General features: G+C 35.4%; 1 protein-coding gene across 5 annotated transcripts in view; it reads right to left on the bottom strand.

Moving 5' to 3' along the window:
• Nucleotides 1–20,678, bottom strand: part of LOC111156808 (translocation associated membrane protein 1) — a 30,687-nt gene that overhangs the window by 1,839 nt on the left and 8,170 nt on the right. For 3 of the 5 annotated variants that reach the window (XM_022517882.1, XM_022517884.1, XM_022517883.1), the window contains 9 exons: nucleotides 20,637–20,678; nucleotides 18,533–18,654; nucleotides 18,293–18,409; nucleotides 16,860–16,918; nucleotides 15,088–15,172; nucleotides 9,400–9,470; nucleotides 9,189–9,293; nucleotides 8,120–8,263; nucleotides 7,614–7,774 (listed from right to left, as the gene is read on the bottom strand). In XM_022517882.1, coding sequence (XP_022373590.1) covers nucleotides 7,614–7,774; nucleotides 8,120–8,263; nucleotides 9,189–9,293; nucleotides 9,400–9,470; nucleotides 15,088–15,172; nucleotides 16,860–16,918; nucleotides 18,293–18,409; nucleotides 18,533–18,654; nucleotides 20,637–20,678 — 906 coding nt within the window. The remainder of the gene's footprint in view (nucleotides 1–7,613; nucleotides 7,775–8,119; nucleotides 8,264–9,188; nucleotides 9,294–9,399; nucleotides 9,471–15,087; nucleotides 15,173–16,859; nucleotides 16,919–18,292; nucleotides 18,410–18,532; nucleotides 18,655–20,636) is intronic. The other 2 variants (XR_002641257.1, XM_022517885.1) reach the window with 2 other exon arrangements.

Here is a 20,678-nt window from a genome sequence, read left to right as displayed (position 1 = left end):
AAGAAAATTTAAAAACCCATAAAGATCTGTATGCCCTTAGGTAAAACTTATTTCTCAGTAATAAATCTTTACCAGTATTTAACCAATCATAAAACCTGGTAATAAAGTAATAAAAAAAAACCCAACCCGGTAACATGTTAAACACATGTTTAGTAGCATTTTTTTTTAAAGATTTAATTATCTGAGAGAAAGAGTATGAGGGAAAGGGAGAGGGAGAGAGAAACTGAAGCAGAGTCTGCACTGAGCACAGAGCCCGACATGGGCCTTGATCCCACAACCATGCGATCATGACTTGAGCTGAAACCCAGAGCCAGATGCTTAACCAACTGAGCCATCCAGGTTCCCCTAAAAGTAGCAAATTTTTAAAAAAGTAACTGTCAATTGTATCTCAATAAACATAAAGCAATTACTACTGAAAGCAAAAAAAAGTGATAGAGAAAAGACAGAAAATTCTAAAAAACAATGACAAGAATTTTAGAATAGTCTTAAGAGCAGTACTTTTGGTAGCAATAAAGAACCTTTTCACATTTGTCTGTAAAGAAAGTTCTTAGGGATATGTTTCCTTACAAGATATAAAGTCAGTGTTTAGGATAACTTTTATGTTTAGGAGTATACTATGGCTGCCTTCTTCATGTTATGATGGAGGTATCTATCGATCGATCGATTGATCTGTAACTATTATTAGACTAACCCTCCCTCCAAAAATGTCCATTAAAGTTGGAATACAAAAATGGCTGTCTAAAGGAAAAAAAAAACCAAAAACAAAAACCCAAGGCAGCTCTGTATTTCTCCCATAAGACATCTGCCTATTACTGAATGTTCATGCACAAAGCAAGATTCAGAGGAATCAAACAGAAAGCAACTCCTATGCAAATACAAAACTAAACAGAGACTTGGTTGGTCTCATAATGACAGAAGAAAAAATCTGAATCCAGAGTCTGTCAGAGAAGACAGACTATACAAATGGCTGATGTTCTAGGAATGAGGGTAAACTGGAAATAGATCAGCTTTGACAGGACAGAATGATCTACCCATATTCAATCCAGAGCCTCTATAAACTCGACTAAAACTTACACCCATTTTTACATAAAACACCCAGTATTCAATTAAAAAACGAACAGGCATCCCAGAAAGCAAGACCAAGGTACTAAAAACTGAGAGAAAAAAATATATCAGGAATAGATCTTCACTCTTTTCAGCCAGCACCAAGTGATGGGCATCTGCTGGAACAACTGGTACAACTTGCAAGACCAGGGGCAAGAGAAAGCCCTTCCACAAGAAGCAGAAGGATGAGCTGGGATGCTCTGCCCCATACACACAGTTCCAATCTGGGGAGGCAATAAGAAGTACACTGCCTTGAGGCTGGACGTGGGGAACTTCTCCTAGGGCTCTGAGTGTTGGAAGAACCAAACAGGAATTACTGATATTATCTACAAAGTACCCAACAATGAATGAGTAGTCCACACCAAGACCCTGGTGAGGAACGGTACTGTGCTCATTGACAGCATGCCATCCTGACCATGGTATGAATTCCACTGTGTACTACCTCTGGGCTTAAGAAGGGGGCTAAGTTGACTCCTAAGGAGGAAGAGATTTTTTTTTTTTTTTTTTTAAAGATTTTATTTATTTATTTGACAGAGAAAGATCACAAGTAGAGAGGCAGGCAGAGAGAGAGAGAGAGAGAGAGGGAAGCAGGCTCCCTGCTGAGCAGAGAGCCCGATGTGGGACTCGATCCCAGGACCCTGAGATCATGACCTGAGCCGAAGGCAGCGGCTTAACCCACTGAGCCACCCAGGTGCCCAGGAGGAAGAGATTTTAAACAAAAAAGAATCAAAGAAAATTCAGAAGAAACATAACGGAAGGAAAAAGCAAGCCACAATTAGCAGTTTCATCAGAGCAGGCTTTTTGAGTGCACTGCTTGAAGACCAGGCCAGTGTGGCTGGGCAGAGGGCTATATGCTAGAGGGCAAGAAGCTGGAGCTCTATTTGAGGAAAATCAAGGTCCAAAAGGTAAAGAAATCCTCCTCCCTCCTATCTTCAACTCACGTAAAGAAGGTGTTTACTGTTGAAGAGAAAAAGAAGAGAAAAGAAAAGAAAAAGGTCCTCAGGTGATCCACATCTGGAGTTATCACACAGGGACTCATAAAATGAGTAATAAAAATAAATGAAAAGATGGAGAATTTCACGAGAACTAAATCTTTAATCCTAGAACTGGAAAATACAGTACCTGAAAATACAGACTTAATAAATGAATTTAATAGCAGATTAGGCATAACAGAAGAAATCAGTGAACCAGAAAAAAAAAATACTTAGATTGGGGGTGCTTGGGTGGCTCAGTGTGTTAAAGCCTCTGCCTTTGGCTCAGGTCATGATCTCAGGGTCCTGGGATCGAGCCCCGCATTGGGCTCTCTGCTCAGCAGGGAGCCTGCTTCCTCCTCTCTCTCTGCCTACTTGTGATCTCTCTCTCTGTCAAATAAATAAATAAAAATTAAAAAAAAATACTTAGATTAAAACTCAGAAAAAAAGGGATGAAAAATGCAGAAAGCATGGACAGGGTAAAAAGGGTTTAACACATATATTGGAGTTCCAGAAGGAAAGGAGAGAGAGAATGGGGCAGAAGAATATTTGAAGAAATTAGGGTCAAGAATTTTCCAAAAATGATAAAAGAAGTCAAGCCAAGCAAGATTCAGGAAGATCTGTATGACAGAAAACAGGATAAATACAAAGAAAATCATATTCCTAAAAACAAAGACAAAAATTGTCAGATAATTAAATCCAATTACATGCTGCTGACAAGAGATGCAATTTATATTTAAGGACAAAGAAAGGTTTAAAGTAGAAAAATAAAGAAAAAGATGCACCATAACATCTTACCAAAAGAAAGTTGGTGTATCTATAGTAAATACAGACATTTACTAGAAATGAAGACAGACATTCAGTAAGAGGACAAATTCAACAGGAATTTATAATAACCCTAAATTTTGATGTACTTATAAGTCTTCAAAATATTTAAAGCAAAAGCTGATAAGCTACAAGGAAAAGGTCAGTATCTCCTGCAATAACTGACTGAACAAATAGAACTCCCTCTACCAAATCAGTAAAGATATAAAAGATTGAAAAATACAACTAACAAATCTGACCTGATATACAACTAATAACCAAGAAATTCAGAAAACACATTCTTTTGAAGTCCAAATGGAACATTTACCAAAACTGAACACATGCTGAGCCATAATGAAAGTCTCAACAAATTCCAAAGAACTGAAATCATTCAGAATATGTTCTTTAGCCGTAACAGAATTAAGCTAGAAATCAGTAACAAAAAGAAAACTAGAAAATGCCCACGTAGTTGTAAATTAAACAATGTATTAATAAATGATCTATCTGTAGATCAAAGAACAAATCAGATTGGAATTATAATATCCTAGAGTGAATGATAATGAAAAAGATATCAAAATCTGTGAAATTCAATTAAAGCACTGCTGGAAGGGAAAGCTTGCCTTTAATTGCAAGTAATTCACGAGATGGGCAGAAAATCAATGATGTAAAGATCCATCTCAAGAAGGTAAACCACAAATAACAAAATAACAAATCAAGCCCAAAGAACCACGAACAGAAATCAATGATATGACTAAGAAAATCAACAAAAAAGCCCACAAATGTTAGTTTTTGGCTAATGGGGGTGGGGGAGAGAAGGGCATAAATTACTAACAGAGGAAGTAAAAAATACTACTATTCTACACAAATTAATAAAAGGATATTATGAATAATTTCATTGATACATTTGCCAAGTTAGATGAAATGAAAATTCTTGAGAAATACAATTTTCCAAAAGAGACACAATAAGGAATAAAAACCTAAATAATCCTATTATCTATTAAATAATGTAAATCTATAGGTAAATAGCCTCCTCCAGAGAAGATTCTAGGTTAGATGGCCTCACTGGTAGATTCTTCCAAGCATTTCAGTAAAAAAGAATGCTGACTTCACACAAAGGATAAAACTGCCCAATACTTATTTATAAAGCTATCATAACCCTGACACCAAGATGTGCTAAGAACATTACAAAAACAAAACCAGGCTAATTAGAGGCCAATCTTTTATATGAACACAGGTACAAAAATCCTAACAAATATACTGAAAACACAAATCTACTAAAAGCTATGTATTATCATCATCAACTTGAATTTAAGCTAGAAATGTAAGACTGGTTTTACATTTGAAAATAAACACATTACTAAAAAATACACATCAATATCCTTTATGAATATAGATATAAAAATGCTCAACAAAATACTAACAAACCAAATCAAACAATATCTAAAGAGGATTATATGCCATAACCAAATGAGATTTATTCCAGAAATGCACTGTTGGGTTAACATTCAAAAACCAATTAATAATAATACATGATATCAATAAAATGAAGAACAAAAACCATTTGATGATTTCAGTAGATGCAGAAAAAGCAAGTGAAAAATCTAACATCCTTTCATGATAAAAATACTAACAAATTAGAAATAGAAGGGAACCTCCTTAGGCTGATAAAAAGGCATTTAGGCAACCCACAGGCAACATCATATGTAATGGTAAAGGACTACACGCTTTCCTGATAATATCAGGAACAAGATGAGGATGTCTGTTCTCTTTACTTCCACTCAACATTGTTTTGGAGGTTCTAGCCAGGACTGTTTGGCAAGAAAATGAAATAAAAATCATCCAGATTAGACAGGAAGAAGTAAAACTATTTCCATCTGCAGATGACAAAGTCCTGCATACTGAAAATGTAAAAGAATCCACACAAAAACTCTACTACTAAATAATAATCCTAAGAAGTTCAGGGGCACCTGGGTGGCTCAGTTGGTTAAGTGACCACCTTTGGCTCAGGTCATGGTCCTGGAGTCCCAGGATCTACCCTCATTAGGCTCCCTGCTGAGCAGGGAGTCTGCTTCTTCCTCTGACCTTCCCCCTCTCATGCGCTCTCTCTCTCAAAAAAAAAAAAAAAATCTTAGAAAAAAATCCTAAAAAGTTCAGTGATATTGCAGGATAAAAGATCAATATGGAAAAATCAATTATATTTCTATATACTGGCAATAAACATCCAAAAATGAAAATAAGAAGACAATTCTATTTACAATATCACCAAAAAGAATAAAATACTTAGGAATAAAAAGAAGATTTATACAATGATAACTACAAAATTTAACTAAAAGAAATGAAGGAAGACCCAAATAAATGGAAAGACATCCATGTTCCTATTTTTCAAGGAAATCGACAAATTCAAAGTAATCCATATCAAAAGCCCAGCTGGCTTTTGCAGAAATTGACAAGCTGATCCTAAAATTCATACGGAAGTGCAGAGGACCCAGAATAACCAAATCATGAAAAAGAACAAAATGGAAGACTCACATTTCCTGATTTCAAAATGAACTAGAAAGCAACATTAATCAAGACAGGGTGCTACTGGCATAAGAAGAGGCATATAGACCTACAGAACAGAATTGAGAATCCAAAAATAAATTCCTACATTTTGATCAACTGATTTCCTCTCCCCACTGAAAATAAGTTATTTATTCTGCCCTGTAAGCACTTGATCAACTGATTTTCAACAAGGATATCAGGACAACTCAATAGAGAAAGATTAGTCTTTTCAACAAATGCTGCAGGGAACAAAAGAATATCCTATGTAAGAACAATGAATGTCGGGGCGCCTTGGTGGCTCAGTGGGTTAAAGCCTCTACCTTCGGCTCAGGTCATGATCCCAGGGTCCTGGGATTGAGCCCCGCATCAGGCTCTCTACTCAGCGGGGAGCCTGCTTCCTCCTCTCTCTCTCTGCCTATTTGTGATCTCTGTCTGTCAAATAAATAAATAAAAATCTTAAAAAAAAAATGTTTAAAAAAAAAAAGAGCAATGAATGTCAAATGGTGTAACCACTGTGGAAATCAGTTTATTGGTTCCCCTGCAAATGTTAAATATTCAATTACTATTTGTCCTAGCCATTCCATTCCTAGGTATATACCCAAGAGAGCAAAAACAGGTGTTCAAACAAAAACTTGTACATAAATGTTTACAGCAGCATTATTCAATTAGCTAAAAAGTGCAAACAACCCAAATGCCCATCAACTAGTAAGTGGATAAACATAATCTGGTATACCTGCACAATGGATTTGTATTTGGCCATGAAAAGGAATAAAGTATTGGTATTTGCTACAACATGTATGAACCTTAAGTGCAAGCTAAGTGAAAGAAACCAGCTGCAGAAGATCACAATTTATATGATTCCATTTATATGAAATGTCCAGAAAAGGCAATCCACAGAGACAGAAAACAGGTAAGTGGTTGCCAGAGGAAAGGGGAAGGAAGGGATAGGAAAAGACTGCTAGTGGGCATGCGGTTTCTTTTTGGGGAGATAAAAATGTTCTGGAATTAGTGGTTCACACGCTTTGTGAATATACTTAAAAACCACTGAAACATATACTTTAAAGGGTGAACCCTATGGTATGTGATTTACTAGATCCCCACAAAATGGTCATTAAATAAATATCACTGAAAAAAGTTAAAAATAATCTAGGTAAATGGAAGTATATACCATATTCACAGGCTGAAGTGTTCATTTCTCCCTAAAATGATCTACAGATTCAATGTAATTCTAATCCAATATCCCAGGAAGAGTTTCCTTGGCAGGGTGGAGGGCAGGGGAGTGGAAACTGACCAAGATGTACTAAAATTTATATGAAATGCAAAGGCCCAAGAGTTGCTGAGACAAGCCTGAGTAGGACAGGGCTGGAGGGCATAACTATCAAATATGAAGACTTCTAAGGAGCAAACCAGAGTTGATGCATCTTTAAAACTGGAACTCCTCTATGTTACAATTCCAAGTATAACACCAAATACTAGTTGAAAAAATTATTGCAATGTCAATGCATTTTCAATCAAAAGCCAGAAGGAGAAAAGAGGGTAGTAGATGCAGGCTCAAAGATGAAGGATCAAGCAATCAAAAGTTATAGAAAAAGCTGTTCTACTCGGAACTAAAGGCAGATGGGAGGGGCTATAAAGAGGTTTTTCTTTTCTTTTTTTTTAAATATGAGTAAGATGACTGAAAGCACAAACTACCACTTGCTGGGTTAATTATTCACTCCTAACATGGCCCATATACACGGGTCTAGTGGAAAACCTGGGAGAAGAGAAATTTAGTAGACAGCTTTTGGGAAATAACTGACCCTAGGGAATCAACAAATTGTCGAATGGGTAAGTTTTACTTTGCTTCTGATTTTGCTAAAACAGAATCAAATTTTCTTTGTAAGATTTAGGGATGCTTGAGTGGCTCAGTCAGTTGAGTGGCTCAGTCAGTTGACCTGACTCTTGGTTTCAGGTCAGGTCATGATCTCAGGGTTATGAGACTGAGCCCTGCATTGGGCTCTGTGCTCAGAACAGCATCTGCTTGTCCCTCTCCCTCCCCCTCTGCTCCCTCCCCTGCTCCTGTGCACAGCGCTCTCTTGCTCTCTCAAATGAAAAAAAAATTTTTTTAAATCTTTAGTTTAGAATAAGACCCCACAACATTAAAAAAAAAAAAGTTTTCTAATTCAGCTTTTCCACGGCTTACTGAATACAAACCTGTTCCTTTTCTAGAAGACCTGCCTTTAGTCACTGTTGGTTTCTTCTTCACAGCTGGTGCCTGAAAAGCAGAATGTTCCCTCCACCTCCGAAGCTGAAAATTAATGAACTTCCACATCATGAATGCTTGGGTAATGCAAATGGATGCCAGGACAGCAATTCTGAGAATATTAAGGTTAATAAACAAAACATTAGAGTATATCAAAGCAATGGCCACTGAATGAAGTATTCTGTCTTGCACTGACAGGATTAACTTGGTGCTAAATTCCCAGTGGTGACAAGATGATGCTAATAAATAATTATCCCATTAATAGTTAATCTCTAAATTCAAAGAAATCCCTTAGTATTTCAATTAAAACATATGAGACTGCAGGAGGTTTGAAGTCACATGAATGTGTTCCCCCCTGAATCTGTCTCTTTATTTTTTTAAGATGATCTACATCATAAATGGATAATATATCCTATATAGCTGTACAAAGTAAGAAAAATGTTAAAATGGGCTGTACCTTACGGCTAACACATTGAAGTTCCCAGCACTGAAATCCAATTTCTGATTCTCTGCTCTTGCAAGGCCAAAGCCAACGGTGAGTACAGAAAGAATTAAAGTCAGCAGTCTTCCCAAAACAAATAGAACTGCCCACAGAGAAAACCTGTAAGAAAATGTCTTAAGTCAAACTCATAAAATTGCAAAGATAGGAATAGATTCTAATAAAAATCAGATTCCTACTAAGCAAAAGCATATTAAAACAATGTGCTATGGTGAGTACTGTGAAGTGTGTACGCCTGATGATTCAAGACCTGTACCCCCGGGGCAAGTAATACATTATATGTTAATAAAAATAATAAAAAAACAACATTTCTTATTGTTCTGCAAAAAAGGATTCTGAAGTAAAATGTTTGGGATCTGCTATATATTATACCACACTTTTGGAGATATATAATACAGGAGCTTTTAGATTCTAGAAGTCCAATAAAGAAATAATTGACTCTTCGTTTAGCTGATCTCCTTTTTAAAAATGTAACTATTAATGACTACTGGTACATAGAAAAATTCTGAAAAATGCTGGACAAAACAAAAGTTGCCCTGTTAACAAACAGGACACCCAATTCCCACTTAATAGGTCTGTTTTACTTTCTTTTTTTAACAAGTCATACTGTTCCAATTCTGTTTTCAGTCCAATTTTCCATCAAAATATTTTAGTATCTTTTTGGCTATATAGTCTTTTTTTTTTTTTTTTTAGGCTATATAATCTTATATTTCATTTTCTTCTTTCCTATTCCTATTATCACTTCCCCATTACTCTTCCTCCAAAAGAAAAACATGCATTAAACCAAAGGGCAATTATACAGAAAACTAAACCCCCAAAACCTTCAAAATTATAAGTTCCAATATAACATCTCTCCAGCAAAGATGAGACTCCCATTTTAGAGAATAAAATGCCAACCTGAATTGTAAAGTTGTTTTATTTTATTTTAAGCTACTAACAGCTTACAGAGTGATATAATTGCCCCCAGCAAGGACCTTGGCAGACTTGACTTTAATTACACAAGAAATAGAATGGCTAAACAACTTACCCTTTCTGATACTTTTCGTCACTAAAATAAAACAGGCGGGAAATGTGGAAAAGAAATTCAACAAAATAATGTAGCACCAGAAGAACAAGTCCTAGATGATTCAAGCTGTTAAAAGGACAAATTTAAAATGTAAAGATGAATTATCAATTAAAACAGACTAACCCACTATCTACCCAGTCCATTTACACATCCAAGCAAAACCCCAACTTACTTTAAAAGATAAGCTCCGGCAATGTGAAAGAGGTAAAGACCAATGTAGACAAGCTGACGAGGAATATCTTCCTGTAAACAGAGATGCATAATAGATTAAACACGCTGAACCATTTCTGTGTACAGCATATTACACTGTTTCATGAAAATTTTTATTACAGATATCACACACACATACACACTAAATTATGATGTAAAATCTAGCTTTTCATCTTGAGTTGTAGTCACAAATGTTTATAAAAACTGACAGTGTTAAACTTAATAAACACTTGTTAATTTATGAAATGCATACACATCTCATTTCTACTTTGTTTTTTGCTGTTTCCATGTATATATGGAACATAGTCATAGTAGCGTGACTTATATACAGTATCAGGCTATATTAAGCCTGGTTAGTACTATTGTTGTACTATGGCTGCTAACTGTTAATTTTTTAAATGGAGGATTGATGTTAAGTGAACTGAACTGTATTCCTCTGGAACCTCTGGCTTCTAGTACAGTTGAGCGCAGGCCTTTACTGGCCCTCTACTACTTCTACATTTCAGTAGAGTTACTTCCCCAAATCTCTAGATAAAGAGTAGAGATTTTACAACTGTAGTTTTGAAATTGAAAACTCTTCTCTAGTAAGAATGGTACAAAGATCAAGTGTTAGAAAGGGAGAACATAAGACAGTCAAATAGTACCATATATACTACTATGTTTTGAAACTCTTGGGGAAAAAACCCAAGATATGATATCAAGTTTACAGTGGTTCTTCCAATTAAAGAAAGAAGGATCTCTGAAAATAAGCTGTCTTAATTTTTAAACTTCCAATGACATATTTCTCCTTACAAGAGAGAGGGAGGGGCGCCCTGAGGTGGCTCAGTCGGTTAAGCGTCTGCCTTCAGCTCAGGTCATGATCTTGGGGTCCTGGGATCAAGCCCCACATCAAGCTCCCTGCTCTGTGGGGAGTCTGCTTCTCCCTCTTCCTCTGCCCCTCCCTCCAGCTCATGCTCTCTCAACTAAAAAATCTTAAAAAAAAAAAAAAAAGAGAGAGAGAGAATGGGAGAACAGTGTTAAGACTAATATGCTGAAGTTCAACACAAGGGGACCTTTTTCTGGTCTTAAAATAATTTCAGAACAGCTCATCTGCAACATTATAAATCCTATTTCACACGCTATGAATACAGGTGTCACTGTATATACGTGATAGACATTTTTAAAAAGATTTTATTTATTTATTTGATACAGAGAGAGAGATCACAAGTAGGCAGAGAGGCAGACAGAGAGAGAGGGAGAGAAGCAGGCTCCCCACTGAGCAGAGAGCCCGATGCGGGGCTCGATCCCAAGACCCTAAGATCATGACCTGAGCTGAAGGCAGAGGCTTAACCCACTGAGCCACCCAGGTGCCCCCGTGATACACATTTCCCAAAATGTGGTGTTTTATCACTGGCAATGTACAACGTGATTGTAGACAGTACAAAACAAAACACTTTTAACTATAATTTTAAATAAAATATTTTAAATTAAAGCAAGTGGCATGTGACTTGGTATGGGAAATACTGCCATATTCTTCAGATGTGTTAATCTATGCTCCAAATTTCTGAGGAGAAAAGGGACTAAGGGGACTCCTGATACTTACAACAAAAGCTTTATAAGTTTTTTAATTGCTGATTGATCACTAAACTCATTTTATAAAACTTGTCTAAGTCACTGTAGCTAATTTGCTGAAATAACTGCTGGAAAAACTATTTTAAAGAATATAACTTCTGGGGTGCCTAGGTGGCTCAGTCGTTAAGCATCTGCCTTCAGCTCAGGTTATGATCCTAGGGTCCTGGGATCGAGCACCGCATCAGGCTCCATGCTTAGTGCAGAGTCTGCTTGTCCCTCTCCCTCCCCCTGCTTATGCACTCTCTTTCTCTCTCAGATAAATAAATAAAATCTTAAAAAAAAAAAGCCCTTCATCAAAGTCTCCCTATTCTTTTTTTTTTTTTAGATTTTTATTTATTTAGTTGACAGAGAGAGACACAGCGAGAGAGGGAACACAAGCAGGGGGAGTGTGAGAGGGAGAAGCAGGCTCTCCACTGAGCAGGGAGTCCGATGTAGGGCTCGATCCCAGGACCTTGGGATCAGGACCTGAGCCAAAGGCAGACAATCAATGACTGAGCCACCCAGGTGCCCCCAAAGTCTCCCTATTCTTAATGTTAATGTTTAAATAATTAACATAAGAATGAAATAATGGAATGATGATTTAAAATTCTAATTGTCTCACTTTTCATAAAAAAATCTAGTAAATATAGTACATTAAATCAAAACAAGTTCTAAAATTATAAATAACTTCAAGTAACATTTTCAGTTGTTACCCCAACATCTTTTTATTAAAAAGATCAGCCATATACTTTAAAAAAAAAAAAAAAAGAACAGAAATTTACTAAAGATTTTATTTATTTATTTGACAAGGAGAGAGATCACAGTAGGCAGAGAGGCAGGCAGAGAGAGAAGGGGAAGCAGGCTCCCTGCTGGGCAGAGAGCCCGATGCAGGGCTCAATCCCAGGACCCTGAGATCATGACCTAAGCTGAAGGCAGAGGCTTAACCCACTGAGCCACACAGGCACTCTAGTAAATTTCTATTCTTATAAAAAAATGTTTTAACTACACTGTACTAAAAAACTTGACTTTAAACTGAGTATCATAAATATGCCCACATATAAGGCAAAGATTTCCTCCTAAACCACAGATGGAGCCATCTCATGTTTAAAACTTTTCAAAACTCTTATGAAATAGGGATCTATATTGATTATTTTGAATAAGAAATACATGTTTGGGTAGGATACACAGCCTTAAAAACCTCAATCAATGTGATTTCTAAGTGTTTATAGAGGGCCTCGCAGAGGAATCAGTAGAGGGATGATGATGTACTCTGGACAAACTGAAAGGGTTCAAAAAGTGGCTCTAGTGATGAATGACAGATATGAACAACAAAGCTGCATGTGGAGAGTGTGAATATACCTTCCATGAAGTGGGGAGGGGGAAAAGCATTATTTCTAATTTAAAATACTCATAGGATATGCAAATATTTACATGTGTATATAATTAAACTAAATAAACTGAATATGAGAAATAAAACATTTGGCTATTTCACTGAGACTTCCCCAAAATGCCATATATTCAAGTTGGGTAAGAAATTACATTGTGGGGGCGCCTGGGTGGCTCAGTGGGTTAAGCCGCTGCCTTCGGCTCAGGTCATGATCTCAGAGTCCTGGGATCGAGCCCCATATCGGGCTTTCTGCTCAGCAGGGAGCCTGCTTCCTCCTCTCTCTCTGCCTGCCTCTCTGCCTGCTTGTGATCTCTCTCTGTAAAAAAAAAAAAAAAAAATTTAAAAAAAAAAAAAAAAAAAAAAAAAAAAGAAATTACATTGTGAATCTTCTTATGGGCAAAATGGAATAATGTTTATATTTAGGCATACATATTGTATGTATTTAAAATATTCTCCTTAAAAGAAATTGAGTTATTTGTGACTACCACACCTCTTGAACTGCTACTAACAGTAGTGTTCCTTTCTTTCTTTCTTCATTTCTCTGTAGGATCAGTTCAAAAACAATCACTGTACTAGTTTCTTCCAGTAAAGTGTTCTTCCAAAAATAATTTTCATAGAGTAAATTTTAAGAAACTGTTTAACACATATGCAGCTGTTACTTTCAAATTATGTTAATTACTTGAAACAGTTACTTTCGACTGTCATATGTAGGTGTTAAAAATAGTTTCAGTTAAGTTCTAAGTTATGCAAATTATTCCATAAAAATTAGATTGCATTTCTGGAGAAATGCCATCTGGCAGGAATTGATAAAGAAAGGAAAACTTTGAAAACTAAAATGAGCAATTACTTTGAAATGTCCTTCCTTATTTACGTGGTCAATGACTAAGAGACATACAGATTAATAATGGAGCCTAGAGGTATTATGTCTATGGGTATACAAGTCTGGACATGGAGAAAGCTTTAAATATTTGAGCCACAGTAGTAAGATATTAAGAAACAATGATGTTCTCAGCAACACTGCCCGACAGAACTTTCTGCAATGATGGAAATGCTCTCTATCTCTGCTATCCAAAATGGTAGACAGTATGGCCACATGTGGCTAAATGAGTACTTGCAGTAGGACTAAGTGTGACTAAGAAAGTACATTTTGTTTTTAATTATAATTACTTTAAATATGGCTAGTGGATTCTGTTTTGGGCAGTGCAGCTCAAGGACTTCTGTGGTTCACACTAGGTGCTTACTGAATATGGAAGGGCTTCTGGAAACTGTGAGCTTAAGGATCTTATCTTAACACCGTCCTAAGCCAAAGGTTTTATCATCCTAATCCTTATAATCAACTTAAATAGAAAAACACTCCACTTGAAAAAGAAATCAACATAAAAAGAACTTTCAAGCCATAGTAAATGAACTCTATTTGGTGCTGTTTTCTAATCATAGCAGACAGCATCAGTGATGACAGATGCACAGGACACAAAAACCACAGACACACAACGCAGTAATAAATTAGGTAGCTATACTTTGGATTAACTATTTGTAGTACATATACAAATAAGTGTGGCTTTGGGGAAGTCAGAAAGGAAATGATCATGTTACACTTCTATCCTGAAAAGTAAGGGAGCTTTAAATGTGGACACATGTAAATATATATTCAACAAAGAGAGAGCATAAGGAACCCCCACATAGCCCTATCCAGCTTCAATAGTTGTGAACTCAGGACTAAACTTGTTTTGTCCATACTCCTGTATAAGTATTTTAAAAATAATCTCTCCCCCAAAAAGGGAGTAACAGTGTGTGATTAATTTAACAGTATTCCCAGAAAAAGATGTGCTGGGATCATAAAATTAGAGAGTATCAGTGTGAATGAAGCCCAAGGAGAGCACAGAGGAAAAGAGAGCAGGGAGGAGGTGGTACAAACCAGAGAAACCACAGCAGAGCACAGGTGACCTGCTGTATTTAGTTTCAAGCAACAGAGAGGTGGTAAAGGTTTGAGAGAAGAAAGAGTTGAAGAAAGAAACTAAAGTGTGCTCAGCAGCATCACAGAGTCAGACCTGAGAAGCACTGAGCGTAAAACGGAAAGAAGGATATTATACTGCTCCAGTTGTTATTTGTTCAGACAAACAAACAAACAAACATTTTTCTCACATGCTAAAAAGAATGCTCCACCCATTTCAGGAAAAGCTTCACTGCTGAGTATTTAACTATGGCTTACTTTATTTAATACTGAATTTTTTTTACTGGGCTTTCACACATAGAACTGTTAGCTGCAGAATAATCTGATTAATCCTTTTGTCTCATTTGTGAAACTCCTAAGAATATCAATAACATACAACTAATATTACATTATTTGTAATACTAATATTACAGATTTCAAAATTTGTTTAAATTTTATTTTAAAATTACCACTAATACAATTTTAAGACAAGTGATTAACATGTCAAATATAAAAGAGTCCACTCTAAGTTAAAATATGACCAAAGATTTTCCCCAAGAAATATGTGAGGATATTTATTCTTTGTGGAAAGAGGGGAGGTGGGAGAATAAGTGGAGAAGAGCTGAGGTGGGAAAGAAAAATCGAGGTTAGAAACATGAGAAAATGTCCAATTTTAGAGTGACTTTTCAAAAAAAGGAAAAAAACGACAAGACAACTTGTAAAAATACAAAATCCCAGCTTACTTTTTTGGTTTTCTGGAAGTAGAGTTCAGGAAAAGCATGAAACCAGTAAGCCAACTGGGCTATGTAGAAAAACTTCATTTGAAATCTGCAAAGAAAGGAAAAAAATACCTTTTAAAGCTCCTTATTTTTAAAGAATAAAGTAAAAACAAATGTGGGAAATCAGGATGTACAAAGTAGCTACCTTTGTGTTATCATTTCAGGTTTCCCGGCAGTACTCTGCTCCCCTTTAACAACTCCCCAGCAGCCACCTCCCTATCTCCCTAGAATATTCTCAGCACCAGTTGATTCCTCTAGATTAAACAACAGATGCAAAGACATTATCTGCAGAACCCTGATGACCTGCATGCTAGCGGGGAGGAACCAGACGCCCTAGTCTATTAGTAAATTAATACTGAATTGTCATGCTTGCTACCAAAGACATAAGGAGCATGACTTTGAGGGATTCACCTTACAGACCTTTAAGGTTTCACCAGGAGGAAAGCAGGAAGGGCAAAAAGATGGACACAAAGGTGAAGGTGCCTAGAAGAACAATCACCTGAAATTGGTATAATCACAACTGCAAACATCCCCTGACTTTTTTCTTAGGGAAATAAGGTAACTCTACTTGGTTGGAACACTGAGAGAGCTCCCACATAAATGGAGGAAAACCAGGAACAGAAAGAGGAATACAGCATGGAATGTTCACCAGGAGATTGAGCTCATCAGCCTAGAATCAATAGTCTCTGGAATTATATCCCTCCAGTCCTCCTGCATTCTCTTTGTTCTCCCTTCTCCTCCTCCTCTAGACTTCTAAAACTGAAAACCAAAATCCAATTGGAAATAAATTTTGGGGGGGGGGGAGGAGAGATAGTCCTATATAAATATGATGTTTATTGCATAAAAGCTCACTGAATTAATATCATTTGAAAAAGGCAGAATGACTCAGCAGCATGGGTATTATTGTTGGACTTAAAAACAAAGGTATGCATGGTCATGTTATTCCCTTTGTACTTTTTTCTCCAATTCTCACATCACAGTGCATTTACTGAATGTTGTCTAGGTGACAATCACCTACATATGGCCTGGCACATTGAAGGATATATAATATAAAGAGTTCCTACTTGCTGTCAAGTTACACAGGGTCTTGGTGGGCATGGGCACAATATAAGACTTACATAAATGAAACAATTATAGAACATCCAAGACAATGTAGAGATATTACCTAAGATATTATACACAGAAACGACAAATTCAAGAAAGCAAAAGACAACATAGCTAACGCACCAAGGGAAAATATGGAATAGTTGTGCTAGAGCTGGGCTTGAAGAATGAGTAACGTAGCTGAATGTTTTTGCAACACTGAGCTTTTTTACAGGACTGTATTGAAACCTTGGGGGCTAGGAAGATAAGAAAGAGACAATCGCTACCCTGAAGTTTACAGTGTAAGAGAAGAAATGAAAGGAGTAAAAAGAGACTGGGGCGTGGAAGAGGAGCAAAAGTATGGAGAAGATGGCGAACTGACGAGGAGAAAGGTTGAGGGAGAAGGGAACTAAATTAAGATTATTGTTAAAGTCAGTTTTCTCAAGCTAATGATCATGTTGGAAATATTATCACATACATGAAAAAAAAAGTAAGTGCACAAGAAGTTTTTGTTCTTATGGCAGAGGGACTGCCAATGACCTACCTATTGTATGAATTTGCCAAAGTCTTAAAAAGAATGACAAGAATGGGTTCTGTTCAAAAGTGACATGATCATGGTCCATAACTAAGAAAAGCCTGCTAAAATGACTTACGTCATCAGGTTATGGGGATAAGCCCTCCACAAGATAGTTGGGTCTGAGATGTAGTTTTCCTAAGAAAGAAGATATAAAAATTAGCCTATTGAGTATAATGCAAATTTCTTGGACAATAAGACAGTATTTTCATTTCTTGCACATTTATAGTTTCCCAGATCGGGCTCCAAAGAGCCCACTGAAGCTAAAACTTCTTAGTTGTTTTAGTTATCTTTGATTCAGTTGAATTGCTTATTTTAGCAAAATGACAATCATTATGAAAGATATGAAGTCAAATAGTGTAATTCCTGGCCTTCAAAATTCTTTCAATCCAATAGAGTAAAAAATACATGTATGCAAACAAACATAAAACAATAAAAAAACAGTAATGGTACATAACAGAGGCAACAACACCTACGGGAGAGATGAATTTTATCTTGGGTGATCAGAAAAGGGTTTCAGGAAAGATATAGCACCTGACAGGAGATGGAGGATCAAGGTGCTGTCAAGTTTTATAGGATGATGTCCACACACTAATCCAAATCTTTTTCTTAGATAACCAGATCTATTCAGTGAGAATTACTGTATACGAAAAAAACCCCAAAACCAAAAAACCCCAACAAACCTCTCAAGTGACTTATCTTTAATAAGAATATTTTCCTATTGAAATGTATCATTGTTATATTTAAGAAAATTGTACAATAGATTTTAAGCAGAAATTACATATATTTATAAAGTATTTTTAAAAAAATTAAAGTATCATTAAAGCAGCAGCATAAAATGGCATGAGCCCTGGAAAGATTGAGTCTTAATCTATTTCCAACATTAACTATTACACACTTTACTTGTTTATTCATCTCTAACATGGCGATTAAAAAAAATTATGAGTCCTAACAAACTAAAAAATATGTAAACTCTAGAGTGTATATAAATTTCAGAGACTGTTAATACTATTGTAAATACTACCTTCCCCCCTTACTAGTGAGAATGATACAGTTAAAGGATTTGATAGCTTTAACTGAAAAGTCACACAATATTTTAAGTTGCTTGGACACTACTTGGACTGTTTTTAAAAGAAATGATTAGAAACATTACAATTCACATAACCCAGGAAAAGTTATCACTGACTTACCCTTTTTGCTAATATAGAGATATGTGCAAATGACTACAGGATATAAAAACATTCAGGCTGACTAAAAATGAGTAAGACTTTAGTAAGAGTTTAGAATTTCTGCTGTATGAAAACTAATGAAAAGAGAGGCTTACTGTTGAAATTTGATTTATACTAGTTCAATAGGAGAATTCCTAATCTTAGATAAGAACAAAAATAGAGAAGGGATTTTCTAAGGTTCAGGATTTGCTTATGAGCATTAAAAACAGGACATCATTTTCTGTTCTGGGTATATAACATAAATACTTCAAGGAATGCAAATTTAAGCATAGTACATACTTACAGATATAAGAATGAATGTGCCCCAAATACAAGAAAAAAGGTAGAATGCACTAAGCTGACCAGATTCATTAAACTTGCTGTGTTTCGTTTTGGAGAAGTGCATTCGCCTGTTAATTTTCTAAAAATAAAAATAACCATTAGTAATTAAGAATATATTATAAGGCATATTTAATATGTGACTACTATAAGTATGGAGAACTAGTATTTTATCAAGTATAGATTTCTAAGATTGTATACTTACATCCAATACATACTCTTGAATTATGGCATGAATAATTATCGCCACTAGCATGTAGAAGAAAACTGTAGCCAAGTCTTTGATACCATAGTAATAAAGGGATGTTGATTCAGTAGCTTGCTCTTCTGAAGGCCAAAAAGGACAGAACAAACATATACAAAAATATACACAAGATTATAAGAACAGTACTAAGTACAACATAGTTATGGAAACAAACAAAAGAACACTAACTAATAAATAAGTTCTATAGAAACATTATAGGTGATTTGTTTTTGGATATCTTGAGTCTTAGAAGCAATGAAAATTGAAGACTACCCAGAAATCCAAGGCCTCAAAAATTACTTATAAAAGACTTGACACATGTTAGTTACAGCCATCAAAGACCAAAAAACAGGGAAAGGGAGGCCATACTCAGATCCTTGGGAAGACTATAAAATTGCTATTATCCCAGGTAGCAATTAGGTTATATTTAGCTTATCTGTCTGTCTTTTCAAAGAACTTTTGAAATTTTCTACCTCTTTTCAAACTAGACACTTCATTATGATTCTGATAGAAAAACTGATTTAACCTCTATCTAAATGAGTTTTGACCTACAAGCACTATAGGTAGAGGCAACTGTCACTTAAAATTGTCTTTAATCCTCGAAATTATTCTATTTTTCAAAACAAATCTTAATCAAAACTTATAAGTTGCTGTAAATTGTTCTCAAGCTTTTACATTTATGGAAATTATTTGAGAAAAAGAGCATTATTCTTCTCTGGCATATTCAAATTTCAAAACAACTTTGTGATTTTGAGTGATCTGATATCTAAATCACTAAATCAAATGTGACTGACCCTTGAACAGCACAGGTTTGAACTGCGTAGGTCCATTTACCTGCAGATTTTTTTTCAAGAAATATAGTACTGCCAATGTACATTCTTGTCCTTATGATTTTAATAACATTTACCTTTTTAAAAATAACATTTTTCTCTAATTTACTTAATTATAAGAATGAGGTATATCATACATTTAACATAAAATATGTGTTAATCAACTGTTTATGTTATTGGTAAGACTTCTCGTCAACAATAGGCTATTAGTAGTTAAGATTCTGGGGACTCAAAAAATTGTATGTGGATTTTTGACTGCACAGGGGTCAAAGCCCCTAACCCTCTGCATTATTTAAGGACCAACTGCATGTATACAACTATGTAACTGAATTAAACCCAATTAATTCAATATTATATAACTGGTCCTATATTCTAAATACAGAGCCAATACTTGCCTTGAGTATGTTAATATTTAATTAACCAAATACCCTCATCCATGCTGGTTAACTGTATCATTGTATTCAACTACAATCAACTCTGAATAACAACTTGACTTTCACATTGCATAATTTAGAAATAAAACTTTTAGGGCCTCCTGGCTGGCTCAGTTGGTGCAGCATGCGACTCTTGATCTCAGGGTCATGAGTTCAAACTCCACATTGGGTGTGAAGCCCCATGTTGGGTGTTTTAAAATTTTAAGCCTACTTAAAATTAAAAAAAAAAAAAAAAAAAAAAAGAAATGAAACTTTTAAAAATAGAGCCTGATAGTGTAGTTTATAATTCCTAGAGCTTACTGACATTTAGAGGTAGAGCACAACAAAAACACAAAAATAAAACAGGCTTAAAAGGACTTTTACTGTCTTTTCATAAAACATAACTCTAAAACATAACTCACAGGTCAGAAAAACTGAACTTAAATATTGTATCTTTAAAAACCTAAATTGAATGGTAACACTTTAAACAAATATATAATATCAATTCTTAGAATTTTCTTATGAAAAAGATCAGAGGGAAGAGAAGGCAAAAAAAAAAAAAAGTTCTCCCATGGAAAGTCAAGTTCATTTACAAAATATACAATAAAGGTCAGACACATAAAATCTGATTTTCATATAATCTATAGGGTGAAGTCAACAAAATACATCATTTCTTGCATTACAAAATTAAAATAACGTTCAATCTAATCATGAATGGAATCTATTAAAATCAATGAATTTAGCATTCATGATAACCTCCACATTTGTTCAAGTAAAATTTACTTCTACTTAAATAGAAAATCCTGAAAGAAAACTACCTACCTGTTGCAGGGAGGGTAACATTGTACTGAAGAGTAACAAAAA

The sequence above is a fragment of the Enhydra lutris genome, unplaced genomic scaffold (genome assembly GCF_002288905.1).
Source record: "Enhydra lutris kenyoni isolate GAN:26980312 unplaced genomic scaffold, ASM228890v2 scaffoldscaffold49, whole genome shotgun sequence".
Classification (NCBI taxonomy): Eukaryota; Metazoa; Chordata; class Mammalia; order Carnivora; family Mustelidae; genus Enhydra; species Enhydra lutris.
Note: the sequence above shows the minus strand (reverse complement) of the source record. Positions and strands in the feature narration are given on the sequence as shown.